The sequence below is a fragment of the Suricata suricatta genome, chromosome 7 (assembly GCF_006229205.1).
Source record: "Suricata suricatta isolate VVHF042 chromosome 7, meerkat_22Aug2017_6uvM2_HiC, whole genome shotgun sequence".
In the NCBI taxonomy this organism is placed as follows: Eukaryota; Metazoa; Chordata; class Mammalia; order Carnivora; family Herpestidae; genus Suricata; species Suricata suricatta.
The window spans coordinates 65432495-65451961 of NC_043706.1; the positions used below are offsets into that span (position 1 = coordinate 65432495).

Genomic DNA, 19467 nt, shown 5'->3' on the forward strand with positions numbered 1-19467 from the left:
CATACAGATATATACTATACACACACACACACACACACACACACACATACTAAATATAGCTATATTTCAGGGACATGTCCTCAATCTGAATTTTTCTACGCTGGAATATACCTAAAGCGTCACATGATACTAGCAGTTTTATTGGTAATGTTCACAGCAAGAGTACTGATTTCTGAAGATATCTTCAATCTTATACTTTAATATGGAAACTGATCATTTCACTTGTAATTGCAGACTCATGGAATAAAACAGAAAGGAAAGGAATTTAGAGATTGTTTAATCTAGTGGTTTTCATAACGTCGTCCCCTAATCAGCAGCATGTTGTAACACCTTGGGAACTTAATAAAAATGCAAATTTTCAGGTGCACTCCAGACCCACTGAATCAGAAACTCTAGGGGTGGGGTAGAGCAATCTGTTTTAACAAGCCTTTCCAGGTGATTTTGATGTCATATTTTTAATGTTGGAATTATGTGTTCCCATAGAGATTAGCTGAAATTCATAACAAAACAATGGACTTTGTCTTAAAGATCCTACCTCAGAGTGCTCAAAAGACGTCTTTTATGTAACTCCACCTTGCTTCCCATTCCATGTGCGTTAGTGTTCTGCAGCTGCTGCAACAAAGTACCACTAATTTAGCAACTTAATGACAATTTATTATCTTACCGTTCTGTAAGGTCAGAGATCTGACATTTTGTCTCCCTGAGTTAAAACCAAGGTGTTTGCTTTGCTTTCTGGAAGCTCTGACGGAGAATCCTTTCCTTGCCTTTTCTGACTGCTGGCTTCCAGAGGCCACCCACATTCCTTGATGGAACTCCGGCACCTTTTTCAAAGCCAGTATGCATCTATTTTTAAATCAGAGATTATTTTTTAAAATCCCATTTTGGAGTCTGTACAATGAGTCCAGTCACTCACACCTGCCTGTTATTTACACACCTCAGCATTATACTGTCACTGGCACAGACTCTATGTCATAGAGCATCACAACTGGATCATTCAAAACCCTCAAGCAACAAAAATAACACACTATAATAAGTTATATTCATTATATTTACTTTTAGTAAATCAGAAAAGATTATTCATGTTAGGATAAGATTTTAAAAGAAGTTTAACAGGAAAAGATTTTCTGCCTATCGATGCCTTGGCTAACAGGACAATTAAACTAGTTAGAGCAGTTCATTCCTCAAAGATTGCATTTTAATCATACCTTTTCTGCATCATTTTAGTGGCTGTTGAATTTTCAAAGATACATAGCAGAAATTTTCGTTTTTTAAAGAGGAACAGAGAGGAAGTTAATAATGTTCGCTTAGAGGACTACACACCTAAAAGAACTGAGTTTTGGTGGTGGAGCTAGGCATAACTTCTTCCCTTTCCTGTATTCCAGATTTTCATGAATAATGTCTTACCTTTACAATTTTAAAAAGCCAAAGAAAAAAGGAAAAGAAAAATAAACACGATATAATAACCGACAGTTAGTTATAAGGCCTGACTTGGAAGGCAGGGTATGGTTTTTGAAGTTTCAGGCACATAGGACAGGATTTTTTTTTTTTTTTACATTGTCATCCAAAATGTACTGTAGAATCTTCCTTGATAAATTATTTTGAAAGCTTCTTTTAAAATGAAGACCACAAATCATTTTCTAAACATGTGATTGCACTACTTCATACTACCTTCCCTCTTCAGTTGGCTCTGGTTTAAATTCTAAGTTCTGGTCAAAGAAAGGAACTTTTAACATTTTTTTTTTCAGCCAACTGGGGTTCCACCGAGCCCAAACTCAACGCCAGCCTGGCTTAGAAGCGCCCACACACCAGGTCTGCCATGGGGCCCTCGGCGGTCGAGATTTTGGACGAAACGTGTCCCGGCCGAGTCGGCGCCGCGCAGGGCCGGCCCTACGCAGAGCCACGGCGTCCGGAGCCTCCAGTCGGTGTTCCGTGCGGCGCCGCAGACCGTTCTGCCCGCGCGCCGAGCCCGGGCTCCTGAGGGGGAGCGGCGCTGAGCGCGGCGGCGTCGGGGTGGGGGCGGGAGCCGGGCGGCAGCTCCAGTGCCCGTGGGGGAGGAGCGGCAGCGGCGGGGGCTGGAGCTGCTGTGGCGACCGACGCGAGGCGGTGGTAGAGGAGACCCACCCCTGTCCACATGGACAGCCGCAAAGGCCTCCGCTGATGCATTCACGCCTGGGCGGGGTGGGCGGACGGCCGTAGCGGCGGCGGCGGCTGCAGAGGGAGCGAAGGGCCTGGGGACGCCTGACGGTCGCGGAGACCTCGCCGCCCCGGCGCGGCGGCTGCGGCCATTTTACGGCCTGAGACGAAGGGAGGTGTGTTTGTGTGCTTGCCTTCAGCCTCTCTTCCTGGGGCCAGCGGCTGAGGAAAGCGTCTCAGGCGGCCCGGGTAGGCGGTGGATGGGGAGTCGTGGGCCGAGAGGGACCGGGCCCGGGAAGCGCCGTCGCCGTCGCCGCCGCTCGCGTTCCCCCCGAGGAGCCTGAGGAGACGTACAGGCCACGGGCCTCGCCACCCGCCGGCCTGCGGATAGGCCCGGGAGCGCCTGGCCTGCTTTTGTGTAGGCCCATCTGGCCGTGGGAGCGCCGCCCCCCTGACGGCCGCGTTCTAGGCCCGCAACCCTGCGGCGGCTACCCTCCTGCGGCGCGGCCCCTCATCCCGGCGAGCGCGGCGGTGGTGTGGGCCATGGATTAAGAAGGAGGCGGCGTGGGAGGAGGAAGATGGCGGCTGGCAAGAGCGGCGGCAGCGCTGGGGAGATTACTTTTCTGGAAGGTATACCTATTTCTGCCTTTGCAGGGGGTGGGGTGGGGAAATACACGAAAGTGTGGCTCCCTAGTCTCCGGATATTCAGTTATTCGCACAGAGTGGGTTTGGGGGGGGGGGGCGACAGAAGTACGGGGGCGGGGGGCGGCCGGGGCGATGACGGGGAGGGGAATGTGCTGCGAGCGCGCCGGGTTCGAGTCCGCCGGTGCGGGGAGCTTGGCTGGGGACAGACATGGCCGAGAGGGCGCCGGTGGATTCGGCTGCGAGCTGGGTTAGTGGGTGTCCTTTGAGAGTGCACGCGTTACGTCTTTGACATTTAAAATTTTTTGGTGATGGCCTAAGGATGAGAGTGGATGGCAGTCAGGTCTTGTTTGGTGTTCGTGGAAAGTTTCAGATTGCTAAAGTTGGGTGAAATTGGGGGCCAATGTAAGGAGGGAAGAGGTAGTTTTACTTGGGTATGTTTTATATACGCCCTCTGCTCTTTCTGTTTCGCAGAGCTCCGGGCTTCCTTTCGCAGCCAGTGTTTAGATTAAGTCTGGCCCCATCTGATGTGCTTACGGAATGTTTTGCTAAAGATATTTTATAACGTAATTTATTTGAAAATACAGAACGAGATTCACAATGTCAATTTGGGGACGGTGACCAAAGCTAATAGACAGAGTTTGGGTGGTTCCATTTTTATTCACTTGTGAGGGAAAGTTAAACATTTGTTGTGGGTGGACTGAGTCTTAAGAAAAGCTGTATGTTATTGTTGGGAATGGTGGTATAATGGGTAACAATATTGGTTCTTTGCCCATATAAATAAGAACCCTCAAATACTGATAAACTCATGGTGGTTGTGGACCAGGAACTTGAGTGATCGATTGCTCAGTTTGAGTATGGGTTCCGTGTTTACCCCAAATTAAATATAAATTGTTTAGAAAAATGAGCCTATTGTTTAGTCATTGTTAAAAAGGATTCACCACTCTGGATATTTTCACAAAGTGGATTTTCATATACAAGATGAGCAGTCTTTTTAAAAAATAATGGATTAGAAACGTTTCTCAAGAAAATACATCTTCACTGTGGTATGGGTATTCTATAAGAGGGTGCATAAGGATAGATATTGCCTTGTTTACGGTTTTATTAACAGCACCTGGAACAGTACCTGGACTACAGTAGGTCCTTAGTATTACTCTAATGAACAAATAGGGCCTAAGAGAGGTGGATAAGGACAGAAATCTTTATTTTCTTAATTCTTCCTTGAGTATAGCAAAGCAAAGCAAAACAAAACCAAACCCCTACATGGCTATGCAAGCCAGCCTTTATTTAAAAGTGGTGAGAGTTTTGTGTGGGATTCCTAGTAAGAAAATGGGGAAAGCTTCTAAGTTTTTCTGGGTTCATTTCATATTACCTGTGTTCTGCCTCCATTCTTGTTTGGTCAGAATAGATACCTATTAAGAGGCTGAGTTGGTGCAGCTTGTGTTACAGGTGGTGTTGTGTGCTGTTATTTTGTGTTTTGTTATTGGAAGCTCCATAGATGGCTTACTGTTACTGATGGTTACTTAGTACATTCAGTATGCAGATGATTGATTATATTTTGTACTTTGGTAACTCTTGGACTTCTGCAGGCTTCTGATTCAGTTTAAGTTCTAACTGGATGAATGTAGGAAGGAAAGAGCATAAATAAAGCCAACAAATATTGGGCTGATTGTGAATTTCAAACTGTCATTTTTAGTTGGATCTAACTTAAGGGTCTATGAATGTATAGTTATAATAAATTCGAGTTTCACCTTGTCTCCAGCATTCTCGTAAGGAAAGCAAATGGTAACTTTTTTAGAATATGAGCATAAGAGAAAGCAAGGATTTCAGTCTCTTTATCTGATTTTCATATATTGTACTGAGTTAATAAATAAATAAAAATCTGTTTAGAATAATCAAAATTTTTAATGTTTATTTTTGAGAGAGACAGAGCATGAGCAGGAGAAGGGCAGAGAGATAGGGAGACAAAGAATCCGAAGTAGGCTCCCAGCTCTGAGCTGTCAGCACAGAGCATGATGCAGGGCTCAAACCAATGACTTTGAGATCATGACCTGACCCGAAATCGGACACTTAACTAACTGAGCCACCCCTGCGCCCCTAGAATAATTTTACTCCATGTTCTCACATAGATCCCTTTTTCACTTTATTCAGGTCTACTCAGACCTGACAACCTACTTAAAATGTCCTGTTGCCACACATCCAAACTCATGGTATTCCCTTATTGTTTTATTTTTCATAATAACGCCACTTGATAAATTTGTTTTTCAATCTTACTAAAATGCATGAATGCATTGACTTTGTTTTTTCACCATTGTATTTCTTAGTCTTGTAACAATTTGTTGTTAATGAAATAAACAAGATGATAGTGTAAAGGAGACAGGGTACAGAGCATTAAAGTAGTGGAAAAGCCATTTTACATAATATTAAAATCAGGAAAGGCCCTCCTGAGGAGGGGACGCCTGAGTTAAAGTAACACCTTAACTATGAAACACTTCAGAGTATGGCAAAGAGGATGATGCCTGTAAAGTTTTGATATGATACATGGTTCCATTTGTGAAACACAAAGGAGGTCATTATGGCTGAAATGTAGCAAGCAAAGGAGAGAATGATAAGAAAGGGAGGCAGCAGATCTAATACGCAAGATGATGAATTTTTATTTTATTGTAAGAAGTGGGAAGTCATTGAAGAGTTGGGGCCAAGGATTGTCAGGATATATCTTTTTTAAAAAATCACTTTTCTCTATGTAGAATGAATTAGGTAAAAGCAGGGACATGAGTTAGAATATTGGAGTAGTCTAAAATAGAGGGGTTAGAATAGATAAATAAAGGGTGTTAAGAGATGCAAACTTCCAGTTACAAAGTAATCCACAGAAGTGAAAAGTAGAGCATAGGGAATATAGTCAGTAATACTGTAATAATGTTTTGTGGTAACATGACTACACTTAGAGTGGTGAGCACTGAGTAATGTACAGAATTGTTAAATCAATGTTGCACACCTGAAACTAATAAAACATTTTATGTTAATTCTACTTTAGTAAAACCAAAAGAGAATCATGGATTAGAATTGTAGTATTGGAGATTGTGAAAGAGTGGATAGACTGAAGATATGTTTGGATGTAGAAGCTTACAGGGCTTCTTGAGAAATTGTGTATTGAGGATCAGAGAATGGGAGGGATCATAGATGACCCCCAAGGTTTTGGTTGGAGGTGTTGGGGGTTAATTCCACTTACTGAAATGGAGAAGACTGGTAATAGAGGAATGAGAAGTTATAGTTCTGCTTTGGTTATATTAAGTTTGAGATGCGTATTTGTTAGTCATGTTCTAAATTATATTTTATTTCCAAAGCGAAAATCCTACCCCTAGACTATCAAGCCTGTTTTATTTCCTTATAATGAAGTAAAATGTTAATTCTGTTTCCTCTTCTGACTCCATTAGGAAAAAGAAGACTTACTGGCTACTATTGCACTTAATTTTTTAGTATAGTATCACACTGAAATTGGTAGAATTTAATTAGGACACAACTTGTTTTCAACTTTTGTCCTCTTTGTTTCGTTCTCTTCTATTCACTTAAGGTTGTTTTATACCCTTTTCTACTTGTGATAATAGCATGGTAGGATTCTCTTTTCTTCATTCATTCACCAGGTATTTATTGGGCAACTGCAGTGTTAGAGGTACTATATGAGAGGCACAGTGATAAAGGGGAAAAAGAAGTGGTTTCTCCATGGAGTTTCCAGTTGAGTGAGGAGAGTCAGTGGTCAAATAATCACACTTGTAAATGTAAAATTACAACTGTCAGGTACAGCAAAAGAAATTATTCATAATAACAAGAATTTTATTAAATTAGGGCATTTTGAAGGGTAAGTAGGAGAAGGAAAGGTAGGAAGGCATTTTCAAGCTGAGGAAATAAAATAGAGAAAGCATGGCGTGTTTAGGGAGCTAAAAGGACAGTGTGGTGCTGGCAAGGACAGTGGTACAAGATGGAACTGGAATTAACTGGCGTATCAGATTTGTTCCCCAAAAGGTCATTGGCTACCACATGGAAAAGGATGCTGTAGAGAAGAGCAAAAGATGATCAGCGAGATCAGATAGGGCAAAGGTGATGGTAACTAGCTTGTTTCTGCTGCTGCTGCTTCGTCGTCATCTTCTCTGTCTTCTCCTTTTTCTCCCCTGTGGACCCCTTAACAAATCTATGTGCTCTTTCATTTGTTCCTTCATTTTTATACTGCATTTGCATCCAGCTCCCCTCCCTCCTTTTTTTTCTTTTTCCCACCAACTAATTGCTTCAGCAATATTTACTCCCATTTTTTTCTGGCCTTACCTGTTGTGTACAAACACACATATACATATGTAGCTACTTTGTTTTCTTTTTTCCTTTGGGTCCTACTCCTTTTGTGGACTTTTGACCACTAGCTTGAAAAACCTGTTGCTGAACTATTGTGCTGTTGCCCTCTATCCCGGCAAAATGTATTAAGTCTCCAAATGAAAAATGTTTTCTATTTCCCCTTAACCATACTTTTATTTTACATATAAGCATAATTCAGAACCCAGGCGTTTTGTCAGTTTTACTGGGAACTGTAAATAAATACTTCACAGGATCTCACAGTTTCTTCTAAATGATTGGCATTCCATGAATATGAGCTAGATCTTTAGTTTCCATCTGCTAAGTGGAACATACCACAAAATTATCCATTTAGCCCTGCTCCTTTTTTTTTTTTTTAATGTGTTTATTTTATTTTCAGAGACAGAGAGTGAGTGGGAGAGGAGCAAAGAGAGAGGGAGACACAGAATCAGAAGCAGGCTCCAGGCTCTGAGCAGTCAGCACAGAGCCCGAAGGGGGGCTCGAACCAATGAACTGTGAGATCATGACCTGAGCTGAAGTTTTCAGGCTGAGCAACAGACTGAGCCACCCAGGTGCCCCGCCCTGCTCCTTTTTCTTTTGATAGCACTACTCTTCGAAACTGCATCACAGTATCATTTCGTATTTATTCCATAACTGTGTTTATTTCCTGGTTTCATCCCAGTTGAGTTGATTTCATGTGCTCATAAGGAACATTAGAGTAGAACATCACTTAGAATAGAAGGCATTTTTATTAGAAATGCATTGAGAGCATGAACTCAGAAGCTGGATTGCCAGGGTGAAATTTGGCTCTACCATTTAATAGTTGTGTGATCTTGGATAGATTACTTAATAACCTCTTTATGTTTTCATACTGTGAATCAAGGATGGTAATTGGAGTTACCTCATAAATTTTCTATGAACATTAAATATGTTAATATGTTTAATTTCTGGAACAATTTAGAACATTTTCAGGCATATAATCCTGAACACTCTGTGTTAGTTGGTATTATTGTATTGATTTTACTAGTCAGAAAAGAGAAATAGAACTTCCTTTTCTTGCTTTCCTTCTCTTTCATATTGCCTTTGTTTTTATTTGAATTCTAGTTTTTATTTTTCTTTCATTTACTACTTTTTTATGGTATTAGCTGATTGTCAAGGATTTTTTTTTTAATTTTATTTTTATTGTCATTATCAGGTAATCTCTACACCCATTTGTGGGGCTCAAACTCCTAACTCAGATCAAGAGTTGTATGCTCTACTGACTTAGCCGACCAGGTGCCTGTTGGCTGATTGTTCTTGATATTATAGGTTCATTGGTGTAGTCAGAGAGGATGGAGGCAATGAAATTATATAGTCCACATGTGTACACTTACATAAGTTTATTTTTCTGTTGCCATTACAAAACTGTGTTGAGTAGTTGAGGAAATCAAGAGTTGGAGAGGGGTTATGTGATCCAGAACAATTGGTGGGAAAATCAGAACTGGATCTTGAGACCTGGCTTATAATCTTAACTTACTTCAACATTTTCTTCTCTCCTCCTTTCCTTATCCCTTTGCTTCCCCACTCTTCCTCTTTCCTACTCTCTCTTTGAGAGGGGAGCTAGACAAGAGAAGGAAAAATAATAGGGAATCACGGGAAATTATCAGTTATTGAAGAAGCGGCACTCTAAGAGGGCAAGAACAGGCACCATAGATCTCTTAAGGCTTAACTTTAGGAATTACCCAGTCACTTCTGCCACATCTGTTGGCAAAAAAGGTCATAGAATCAGCCCAAATTCAAGGGGAGGGAAGCAGACCACCATTCAATGAAAAGAGTGGCAAAGAATTTGCAGCCATCTTTAACCTACACAGCCACCTTTCCTCTCCCATTTACCTGGTATATATGTGTTTCTTAATTCTTTCAACAAAGCCATAATATTGTTTAAACTTGAAAATGACAGTTCTTACGAGATCCAAAAGTTTCTAATTTCTTGGCAGTTTGGGAAGCTACAGAAGAAAGAACAAAGTAGGCTATACAATTTGTAATTTGTTTCACAGGTATAAAGTGCAACATAAACAGTCATTGGTTTGACTTCTCTAATCAGGGACTGATTCAAGAATTTCTGAATCCAGGTAAGCGTTAATAAGAAAAGAGGAAGAATGTTAGAAACTTCTCTTTCCTTTTTTTCATTCATTTGGTGAGGTCTGGGTCACGCTGGAGTTGTTAATTGTAGTCTTTCTCATTTTCATTACCTGAACTCTTAGAAAACATGGTCACACTGTTTACGGTATTAAAAATTAAACTAACACTACCTCAATACAAACCACAGCAGTTAACACACAAAATTGGACAGCCGACTATTAATGATCATTATTACAACCTAAAGTCCTATTGGAATGATGCCACAGTGAATGATGATCTGTTATTATGAACTGCAAATTATGGTTGCCAACATCAGCTCAAAACAAAACAAAATAAAACAACAACAAAATAAACAAGACAGCAAATATGGAAGGTAGATAATCTATGCAGTATCTACTTGATACCAAAAATGGTTTTGCTTCAGCCCTATTCTTTGGATTATCTTGTTTGTACTTTACATAATTTTTTGCATCCATCACCAAAAATTAGGACCTCTTGTCTCCTGAGGATACAGGACTTTCATTGCTAAAATTGGGACAATCATTGGGGACAGATGGAGACTTTTAGACATTCTGCCTTGTCCCAAGTTAACAACAGTTACCTTGAGGACATCTGAAGCTACAGGCTTGAGTGGCAGTACAACAGACCATATTCTGATCTTGCCTTTGGAGTTTTTTTGGCTATTTCAAATACATTTCATGTTTGTTTTTTAGTATGTTTCCCCCCACACACACATTAACTGCATTATAGTCTTTGAAATAGAGTAGGGAGAACAACATCAACAAAAATGTGTGTCTAGTATATAGTAAATTCACTTCATTTTGGGGCAAAGATTGAAACCACATGGTTTCAGGACATGAAAAGCTAGAAATTCCTTATTATATATAGTTTGTAGACTATGTAATAACTTTGTTGACTTTTCTTATTCAAAAGTCTGCTAACTTGCTACCCCATGACCTCCTATGTTTGAATCTGCCACTAAATCGTGAAAACATGGTGAAGGTACTACCTCTTCACCATCATGACCTCTGTTGACTCTGCCTCCGTAACTCCTGTGACCACTGTTTGGATTAAGTGGGATTTCACATTTGATCTTTCTTTCGCCTAGGTTGGTCTCCATTCTCTAATATCATCATAGGAGATTTTTATCAAACAAGGATTTAGTTTTGTCATAATGGCAATTAAGTTTGAGAGTCTTCATCAGCATTTCCTTTACAGTTGGAGTACCAACTCTTGAGTCTCCTTTGTCTTCGCCATTTACAAGTTTTACCCGTTTCTCAAGTTTATCTTCTAATTTAAGTTTACTGTCAGTTTTTTTCTTGTTTAATTATGCATTTCATGTTCAGAATTAAAACGTCATTGGTTCACCTCCCTGGAATTCTTCTCTTGCCCTGATGATTTTCTCACCTTTCTTTGGAGCAGAAGGAACATTTGGAGCTTTTGTCTTTTACAGTCATTTCTGGATTGGTCATTTCCTGGCTTTGGAAGTTTGTGTGCATCAGCTTGAGACAACTAAATTTTTAGAGATTGTATATTCTGTTTAAAGATAAAACCGCCTGCATTACCTTGGAATAAGATACTATCACTTGATATTTTTGCTCTATAGAAGATCAAGGAGCTTTCGGAAACACCAACAGCACCAAACTGCTGCCTGATAATGACTTTGGACAGAACTAACTATATGCAGGCATCCTGCCAAAAGGTCCATAGAAATCCTCTGAATGGAATGAAGAAATAAAGAGAACACTGAACAGTAGCTGGATTCTGATGCAAAGAATATGTGGTTTTGGTGGCTCCTGAGGAATCTAATAATATCACTTGCAAGAATATAATATATTTAGACTTCATCTTGAGATAGTATTGGACAATCTATTGGTCTGTTTTCTTTTCAGAAGTACAAAGGCTTTATAGATTAGGGATTTGAGAAAATCACCTCAGCTGGGTGATTTTTATGCTTCATGTAGCATGTGTTGGAGTTATTCAGTGGTAGTTTGGCTGGTTTGGAGGTTCCAAGTGGCTTCATTCAAATGTCTTGACTCTGGTAGATATGGAGGGGTAGGCCCTTCTCTCTTCATGTAGTGTAAAGGCCTCTTCAGCAGGGTACCTGTAACATGGTGGCTTAGAGCGCCAATGGACTGTCTTTGGAGAATCCTGACAGATTCTTACGAAAGACTGGGGCAGTAATGCTACAGAGCCACCTGAAATTGCTTTATTGAGATTTTCCGATGTTCACATTAAATTCCTTTTTATGTTTTCTTTTATGGCTTTTATATTTCTCAGTTGTAGGAGTTAACTTCTGTCATAGTGATCCTTTTACAAAAATTATCCTAATTTTCATTATTATAAACCTTATAAAGATAGTTTAAAAGTTATTAGGAAATACTTTTACTGTGTGATACTGTGTGAAATACTGTGTGAAATATAAAGAACAGTATAGCAAAAACTCATATTCTATTGACTAGCTGAAAGAAAACATTATCAGTGTAGTTGAAGCTGGGGTAAACCCTATCCTTTTTGTATCCTCCTACCTCCAGAGTTAACTACCATGCTTAATTTGGTAGTTATAATTCCCATGCATTTCTTTGTACTTTACTCTTTATGTATTTATCGCTAACCTGTGAGTGTGTGTGTAAATTATTCTGCATGTTTTAGGATTTGAGTTATGTTCCATATTTTTTTGCAACTTTTCATTCTTACAGAATTTTTTGAGGGATTAATGTTGATAAGAATAATTGTACTTCCATTTTCATTGTTTATTAGTATCTCTTAGTATGCATATACTACAGTTTATTTATATATTCCTGTTTGTAGAAATTTAGGTTACATCTACCTTTTTATTATTACATACATTGCTACTATGTATACCTTTGTATGTTTTATATTGCTACTATGAAATCTTTTAAAAGTACATTTCCTTGTGCACATGTGTGTATTTCTCTAGGCCAGAAGTCAGCAAACTTTCTGTTTAAAGGGCCAGATGATAGATGTTTTACACTTTGCAGTCTGAACACTCCCTGTTGCAATTACTCAGTGCTTCTATTTTAGCAAGAAGGCAGTCAAAGATGAGACATAAGTAAATGAATGTGGCTGTGTGCTAGTAAAACTTGATGGACGCTCAAATTTGAATTTTGTAAAATTTTTATGTGTTGTGAAACTTTCTTTTGATCCCTCCCCCCCCCCATTTAAAAATGTTAAAGCCCTCTTAGCTCTTTGGTCTTATAGAAACGGGCAGCAGTCCAGATTTAGCTGGGCCATACTTCACTGACACCTGATCTATTGTATCCCTTAGGGATGAAATTATTGGGTTATATGCAATTCCAGCTTCATGTAGGTATTGTCAAATTGGTCTCCAGAGTGGTTTAACAGTTTCTAAATTTTCCAGTTTATACACATCATCACCCACTTTATAATGTTTGATATTTTAGTTTTTGCCAGTCTGATGGGGTTATTAGATGGTGGTTTTAATTTATAATACTCTGGTCTGTAGTGAGATTGAGTATCTTTATTGCTGAATTGAATATATATATTCATTCTTGGGTGCCTGGATGGCTCAAATCTGACTTTGGCTCATGATCTCATGGTTCATGAGTTCAACCTTATGGCAGGTTTCATGCTGATAGCCGGGAGCCTGCTTCAAATTCTCAGTCTCCCCCTGTGCCCCTCCCCCCACTAGCACACACTTTCTTCCTCTTTTCTCTCTCCTTCTCTCAAAAATAAACATTAAATATAAATTTTAGTGCTCATTTTGGCAGCACATAAACTAAAAATGAAAAAAAAATACTCATTGTTCATTGAACATTAAAAACTACTGAGTGCCAATTTAGAATTAATCCCTGTTCTGTGAGTTTGGGACTCTTGAGTAAAGTAAACAAAATACACGATGAGTTTCTTTTTGTGCTTTTGTTTTTTTGTGAAGTGTTTCTGTTCTTAAGTGTTCATTCATATCTTCTGCCTATTATGTTTTTCTCTTTGAATATTGAGGTTCTTTATATACTCTGGATAGTAAACTTTGGTTGAATTTATGGATTGAGCATATATCTGATGAAATTATTGCTTATTTTTTAATGAATGATTTTATGAACATAAATTTTTTATTTATTTTGAAAGGGCATGCAGGTGAGAGGGAGAGGGGCAGGGAGAGGGAGGGAGGGAGAGAGAGAGAGAGAGAGAGAGAGAGAGAGAGAGAGAGCGAGCGAGCTCAATCCCAAGCAGGCTCCATGCTGTGGGCAGAACTCATTGGGGGGCTTGATCTCACAAACTGTGTGATCATGACTGGAGCCATGATCAGGAGTTGGACACTTAACAGATTGAGCCACCCAGGAGACCCTTGAACAGAATTTTTTAAAATACAGTGTAATCAGTTGTTTTCTTTTCCCAATGGCTTGTGCTTTTTGTGATGCAAGAAATCCTTTGGTCTTATTGGGTTCCTTGTATTTTAACTTTTTGGTTTTATCAATTACAGTTTTTTAGTTTTTATGACAACAGGAGAGTGCCAGTCAGCTGGGTTAACAAAATTTGGAAGTCTCTTCTTAGTGTGTATTTTATGTTTTCTTTATCCTGAAAAAATATGTAAAGACCTTATTAAATACTTGTAAGTCTTATCTTACAAGGGATTAATATCCAAAATATACAGAACTCCTACAACTCATTTCCTGAACCCCCAAATAATCCAGTTATAAATGGACAAAGGACCTGAGTAGATATTTTTCCAAAGAAGATATACAAATGCCAGTAAGTACATGAAAAGGTGCTCAACATCACTCATCATTCCACATCTAGGAATATATCTGAAGGAAACAATGTCAGTGGGAAGATGGGTGGAGGGATATGTGGAAATGGTTATGAGTATAACATAGTGATTCTACAAGTCTGTTATGCTCACCACAAGTGTAACTACCATCTCTCCCCATACAGTACTATTACAGTTCTTTTGACTATATTCCCTGTGGTGTGCCTTTTATTCTGTGATTTATTCATTCCACAATAGAAGACCATTTTGCCTATCCTGCAAGCCTCCTCTTTTGGCCCATTTTTCTTTTTCTTTCTCTTTTTTTAAATAAGCGGGGGAAGGGCAGAGAGTGAGGGGAGACCGAGGATCCAAAATGGGGTCCGTGCGGACAGTGGAGAGCCCCATACGTGGCTTGAACTCATGAACCACAAGATCATGACCTGGACGAATTTAGCTGCTTACCTGACTGAGCCATCCAGGTGCCCCTTGGCCCATTTTTTAATTTAGTTAGTTTTTTTTTTTTAATGACTTTAAGAGTTCTTTGTATATTTTGTATACAGGCCTTTATCAGATGTGTCTTTTGCAAATATTTTCTCCCAGTCTGGAATGTCTTCTCATTTTCTTGACATTGTCTTTTGCAGAGCAGAAGTTCTTAATCTTAATGAAGTCCAGCTCATCAATTCTTTCATGGATTGTGCCTTGGGTGTTGTATCTAAAAAGTAATTATCATACTAAAGGTTATCTTGTAGGAGTTTTATAGTTTTCCATTACGATAAATTTTGAATAAATTTTTTGAAGGTTGTGAGGCTTGTGCCTAGAGTTATTTTGTTGCGTGTGGATGTCCAGTTGTTTCAGCACCATTTTTTTGAGAAGACTAACTTTTCTTAAATTATATTAAAGTTGCCCCTTTGTCAGAGATCAACTAATTAGGTTCATGTGTCTTTATTCTGGGTTCTCTGTTCATTTACACTGATTTGTCTATTTGTTTACCAACACGACACTGACTTGATTACTTTAGCTTTATAGTAATCTCAAAGTTGGATGGTCAGTTCTCCAAATTTGATCTTCATAAATATTGTGTTGGCTATTCTGGGTCTTTGGGCTCTCCACATAAACTTTAGAATTGTTTCTTACCATCTACAAAATAACTTGCTGAGATTTTGATTGCAGTTGCATTGAATCTGTGGATAATGTTGGGAAGAATTGAGTCATGCTATCCATGATATTTAGTTCTACTTTGATTACATTTATTGGAGTGTTAAAGTTTTCCTCAAAGCTCTTGTACATATTTTGTTAGCCTTACCAGCTAAGAATTATGTTTTGGGGCATCCTAATGTAATTGGTATTGTGCTTTTAATTTCAAATCCCACTTTTTTTTATTATTGGTATATTGGAAAGCAGTTGACCTTTTTGTATTAATCTTGTTCTGCAGACAGTATAATTTCTTCTTAGTTGCAGGATTTTTTAATGGATCATTTTGGATTTTATGTGTAAGTGATTATATAATCTCTGAACAAAGTTTAATTTCTTCCTTCCCAATCTATAGCCCTCTTTTTTCCTTCTCTTGTTTTATTGAATTAGGTAGAATTTCTAGTGCATTGTTGAAAAGGAATGATGAGAGGTCATTTCTCCCTTGTACCTTATCTCAGTGGAAAAGCTTCAATTTCTCATCATTATGTATGATGTTGGCTGTAGATTTTTGTAGAAAAAAATTGGAGAAATTTATAAAGTTAGGGCATTTCCCAGTATTCCTTGTTTACTGAATGTTTAAAATCCTGAATAGGAGTTGAATTTCATCAGATGCTTTTTCTGCCTCTATCAATATGATTGTATGACTTTTCTTAAACATTGTTGGATTCAGTTTGTTAATAAATGTCTCTATCTGGTTTGATACTAGGGTAATGTTGGTCTCAGAATGCTTCTGTCTTTTGAAAGAGCCAATAGAGAATTGATACAATTTCTTTTACAAATATTTGCTAAAGTTCACTTAGTGAACCTATCGAGGTTTGGTGTTTTCTGTTTGGCAAAGTAAATATTGATTCACTGTCTTTAATAGAGGCTTATTTAGATTGTCTGTTTCTTGTGTGAGTTTTGGCAGCTTGTATCTTTCAAAGTGGTCCATTTCATATGGGTTATTAAATTTGGATATGGAGTTGTTAGTTAATAGTATTTCTTTATTCTCCTTTTAATATCCAGGGGATCTGTAGTGATGTTTCTTTTTCATTTATGATACTAGTAATTTGTGTCTTCCCTCTTTTTTTTTTTTTTTTTTTTGGTTTGTTTGTTTATTTTGAGAGGGAGAGAGAATCCCAACCAGGTTCCATGCCATCAGTATGGGGCCTGCTTCAGGACTTCTCCCACAACCGTGAGATGATAAACTGAGCCGAAACCAAGAGTTGGATGCTTAACCGACTGAACCACCCAGGCACCCCTGTGTCTTCCCTCTTTTTAATTAGCCTGGCTGGAGGCTTATGGATTATATCAGTCTTTAAAGAACCAGATTTTGGTTTTGTTTGATTTTTCTTTGTTGATTCCTTATTCAGTTTCATTGATTTATGCTCTAATTTGTATTATTTCTCTTCTTCTGCTTTAGTTTTAAACTGCTCTTGTTCTAGCTTTGTAAGATAGAAGCTTAGATGATGTAAATTAGATCTTTTTTTACACATGCTTTTAATGCTATAAATTTCTCTGTGTACACTGCTTTCACTATATCTCTCAAATTTGGTAAGTTGTGCCTTCATTTTTATTTAGTTCAAAGTAGTTTTAAATTTATTTTGAGGTTTCTTCATTGATCCATTTGTTATATAGAGGTGTGTTAATCTTCCATGTAGTTTGGAATTTTCCACTTGTTGATTTCTAGCTTATCTTTATGTTACAGTTTCTAGTTTAATCCTGTTGTAGTCTGAGAGTAGACGTTGTGTGATTTCTGCTTCTGTTAATTTGTTGAGGTGTTTTATGGCCTAGAATGAAGTCTCCTTAGTGATTGTTCTATGTCAGCTTGAGAAAAATGTGGTTTTCTGTTGTTGGATGAAGTGGTCTGTAGATGTCCATAATCTCCAGTTGATTGATGGTATTATTTTATAGTCTCCAACTATCATAACAGGTTCTTCTGTTTCTTCTTGGAATTCTATTAGTGTTTTGCCTCACATAGTTCAACACTGTTGTTAGGTACATATGTGTTAGGGATTGTTAGGTCTTTGAAAGTCGACTGTTGGGGCACTTGGGTGGCTTAGTCAGTTAAGCATCGGACTTCGGCTCAGGTCATGATCTCATGGTTCGTGGGTTCGAACTCAGTGTTGGGCTCTGTGCTGACAGCTTGGAACTTGGAGCCTGCCTCAAATTCTGTATATTCCTCTCTCTGTGCCCCTCCCCCACTTGCACGTGCATACCCATGTCAAAATGTCAAAACAAACATTAAAAAATTAAAAAAGAAAATTAACTCTGTTAACATTATATAATACCCTTCTTTATCTTTAATAACTTTCCTGTTTGACATCTGCTTTGTCTGAATATATAGCTACTCCTGCTTTCTTTTATTGTTACTGTGGTATACCTTTCCCCAACTGTTTACTTTTAATCTGTATGTGTCCATTTATTTATTTATTTTGTGTCTATTTGAAGTATGTTTCTTGTAGCTGGCATATGGATGGATCTTGTTTAATATACTTTAACAACCTTTGTCTTTTTTTTAAATTTTTAAAATGTTTTTTATTTATTTTTGAGAGACAGAGAGAGACAGTGTGAGCAGGGGAGGGTCAGAGAGAGAGGGAGACACAGAATCCGAAGACAGGCTCCAGGCTCTGAGCTAGCTGTCAGCACAGAGCCTGACATGGGGCTCGAACCCACGAACTGTGAGATCATGACCTGAGCCGAAGTCGGATGCTTAACCAACTGAGCCAACCAGATGCTCTACAACCTCTGTCTTTTGATTGGTGCTCTAAACCATTGATGTTCAGAGTGATTATTGATGTAGTTAGATTAATGTCTACAGTGTTTTTTAATGAAATTTTCAAAAACTTTTTTTAATTTAAAAAAATTTTTAAAGTTTATTTTTAAATAAAAAGGAGAAGAGGCAGAGAGAGAATCTCAAGCAGGCTCTACACTGTCAGCCCAGAGCCCAACACAGGGCTCTAATTCACTAACTGTGAAATTATAACCTGAGCTGAAATCAAGAGTAGAACGCTTAACTGACTGAGTTATGGTGTAGGTGCCCCTAAGGACTACAGAATTTGTTACTGTTTTCTGTTTGTTGCAAAGTATTTGTTTTGTGGATTATATTTATAATTTCAAATGTTGATTCTTTTTTTTTTTCAAATGTTGATTCTTTTGGGATAAACTCTATTTGATTAGTGTATATTTTTCTTTACATATTACTGGATTTGATTTGCTAATATTTTATTCAGGTTTTATATTTGTCTCTATGAGAGAGTGGTAATTTTTCTTCCTTGGATGTCATTTTCAGGTTTAGAATTCAGATATTTTCACTTTGCAAAGTCATTGTGGAGTATTAACCCCTTCTTTTATTTTCTGGGAAAACAAATTTGTTGCTATTTCTTAAAAGCTTAAAAGAAATTATTGGAGGATCACCTGGCTAACTCATTAGAGCGTGTGACTCTTTATCTTGGAGTTGTAAGATTGAGACCCATGTTGGGGTAGAGTTTACCTAAAAAAAAAAATAAAGAAGAAAATTATTTACCATGAAATAAAAATAATTTGTTTAAAAAAATTACTAGAGAGGCCTTTTGGGCATGAATATTTCTCTTATGGAAATCTTTGTCATAATTCAGTTTCTCTTATTGATGCAGTGGTGTTTAAATCTTCCTGTGTCAGTTTGGTAATATTTGTGCCCTCGCAGGTATGTAGGCTTTGTTTTCTCTAGTCAGCTAGGTCAGTGCCTCCCCCTCCATCACATTTTCATCTTTGATCAATTTAGTTACATGTCTAATTTATTGTTATCTCCTTTCTGGTTTTCTTTTTGTTCTTAAGGGTTTCTACTTTCTCTCCCCTCCTTCCATTACTGTCATTTTAGTGAAGCATATGGAGAAAAATGCCTATATTTAATTTGTGATACTTAACGTTTATCTCTTCTTCCACTTAATTTTGTGAGTGGAGTTTAGCGGACATAATTTTCTACTCATTATTACCATAGCTGCATATTGAAATGTGGCAATATTCTCAAGGACTTTTAGGGATTTAAGGTTTTACTCCTACTACAAGTTGTCCTAAATTTATATTTTAAAAATATGTTTGTTTTTTCTAATTTTTTTATTGGCAGTAATCACATGAGGTTATTCTTTCATTTATACATTTAGAAGTCCTACTCTGCTGTTGATTAGGAAATCATATGACTAGATTTGTTAGAATTGTGTGTTTACGATCCTAGTTCCTTTAGTGCACAAATAATAAACATTTAACTTTTTGCTGCCTTGTGGCCTTTTTGATTAACTTGCCTCAGTTGATGGATACCAGTTGCTCGATTATGAGTCTTCATTAGGTTAGAAATC

General features: G+C 38.2%; 1 protein-coding gene across 5 annotated transcripts in view; it reads left to right on the forward strand.

The window, feature by feature from the left end:
* The first annotated feature begins 2075 nt into the window (after window positions 1-2075).
* The window catches only part of SENP6 (SUMO specific peptidase 6), a 112312-nt gene continuing 94920 nt past the window's right edge, over window positions 2076-19467 (forward strand). For 3 of the 5 annotated variants that reach the window (XM_029943730.1, XM_029943731.1, XM_029943732.1), the window contains exon 1: window positions 2082-2763. In XM_029943730.1, coding sequence (XP_029799590.1) covers window positions 2712-2763 — 52 coding nt within the window. In that variant the 5' untranslated portion in view covers window positions 2082-2711. Of the gene's footprint in view, window positions 2764-19467 lie in introns of all 5 variants that reach the window. The other 2 variants (XM_029943733.1, XM_029943734.1) reach the window with 2 other exon arrangements.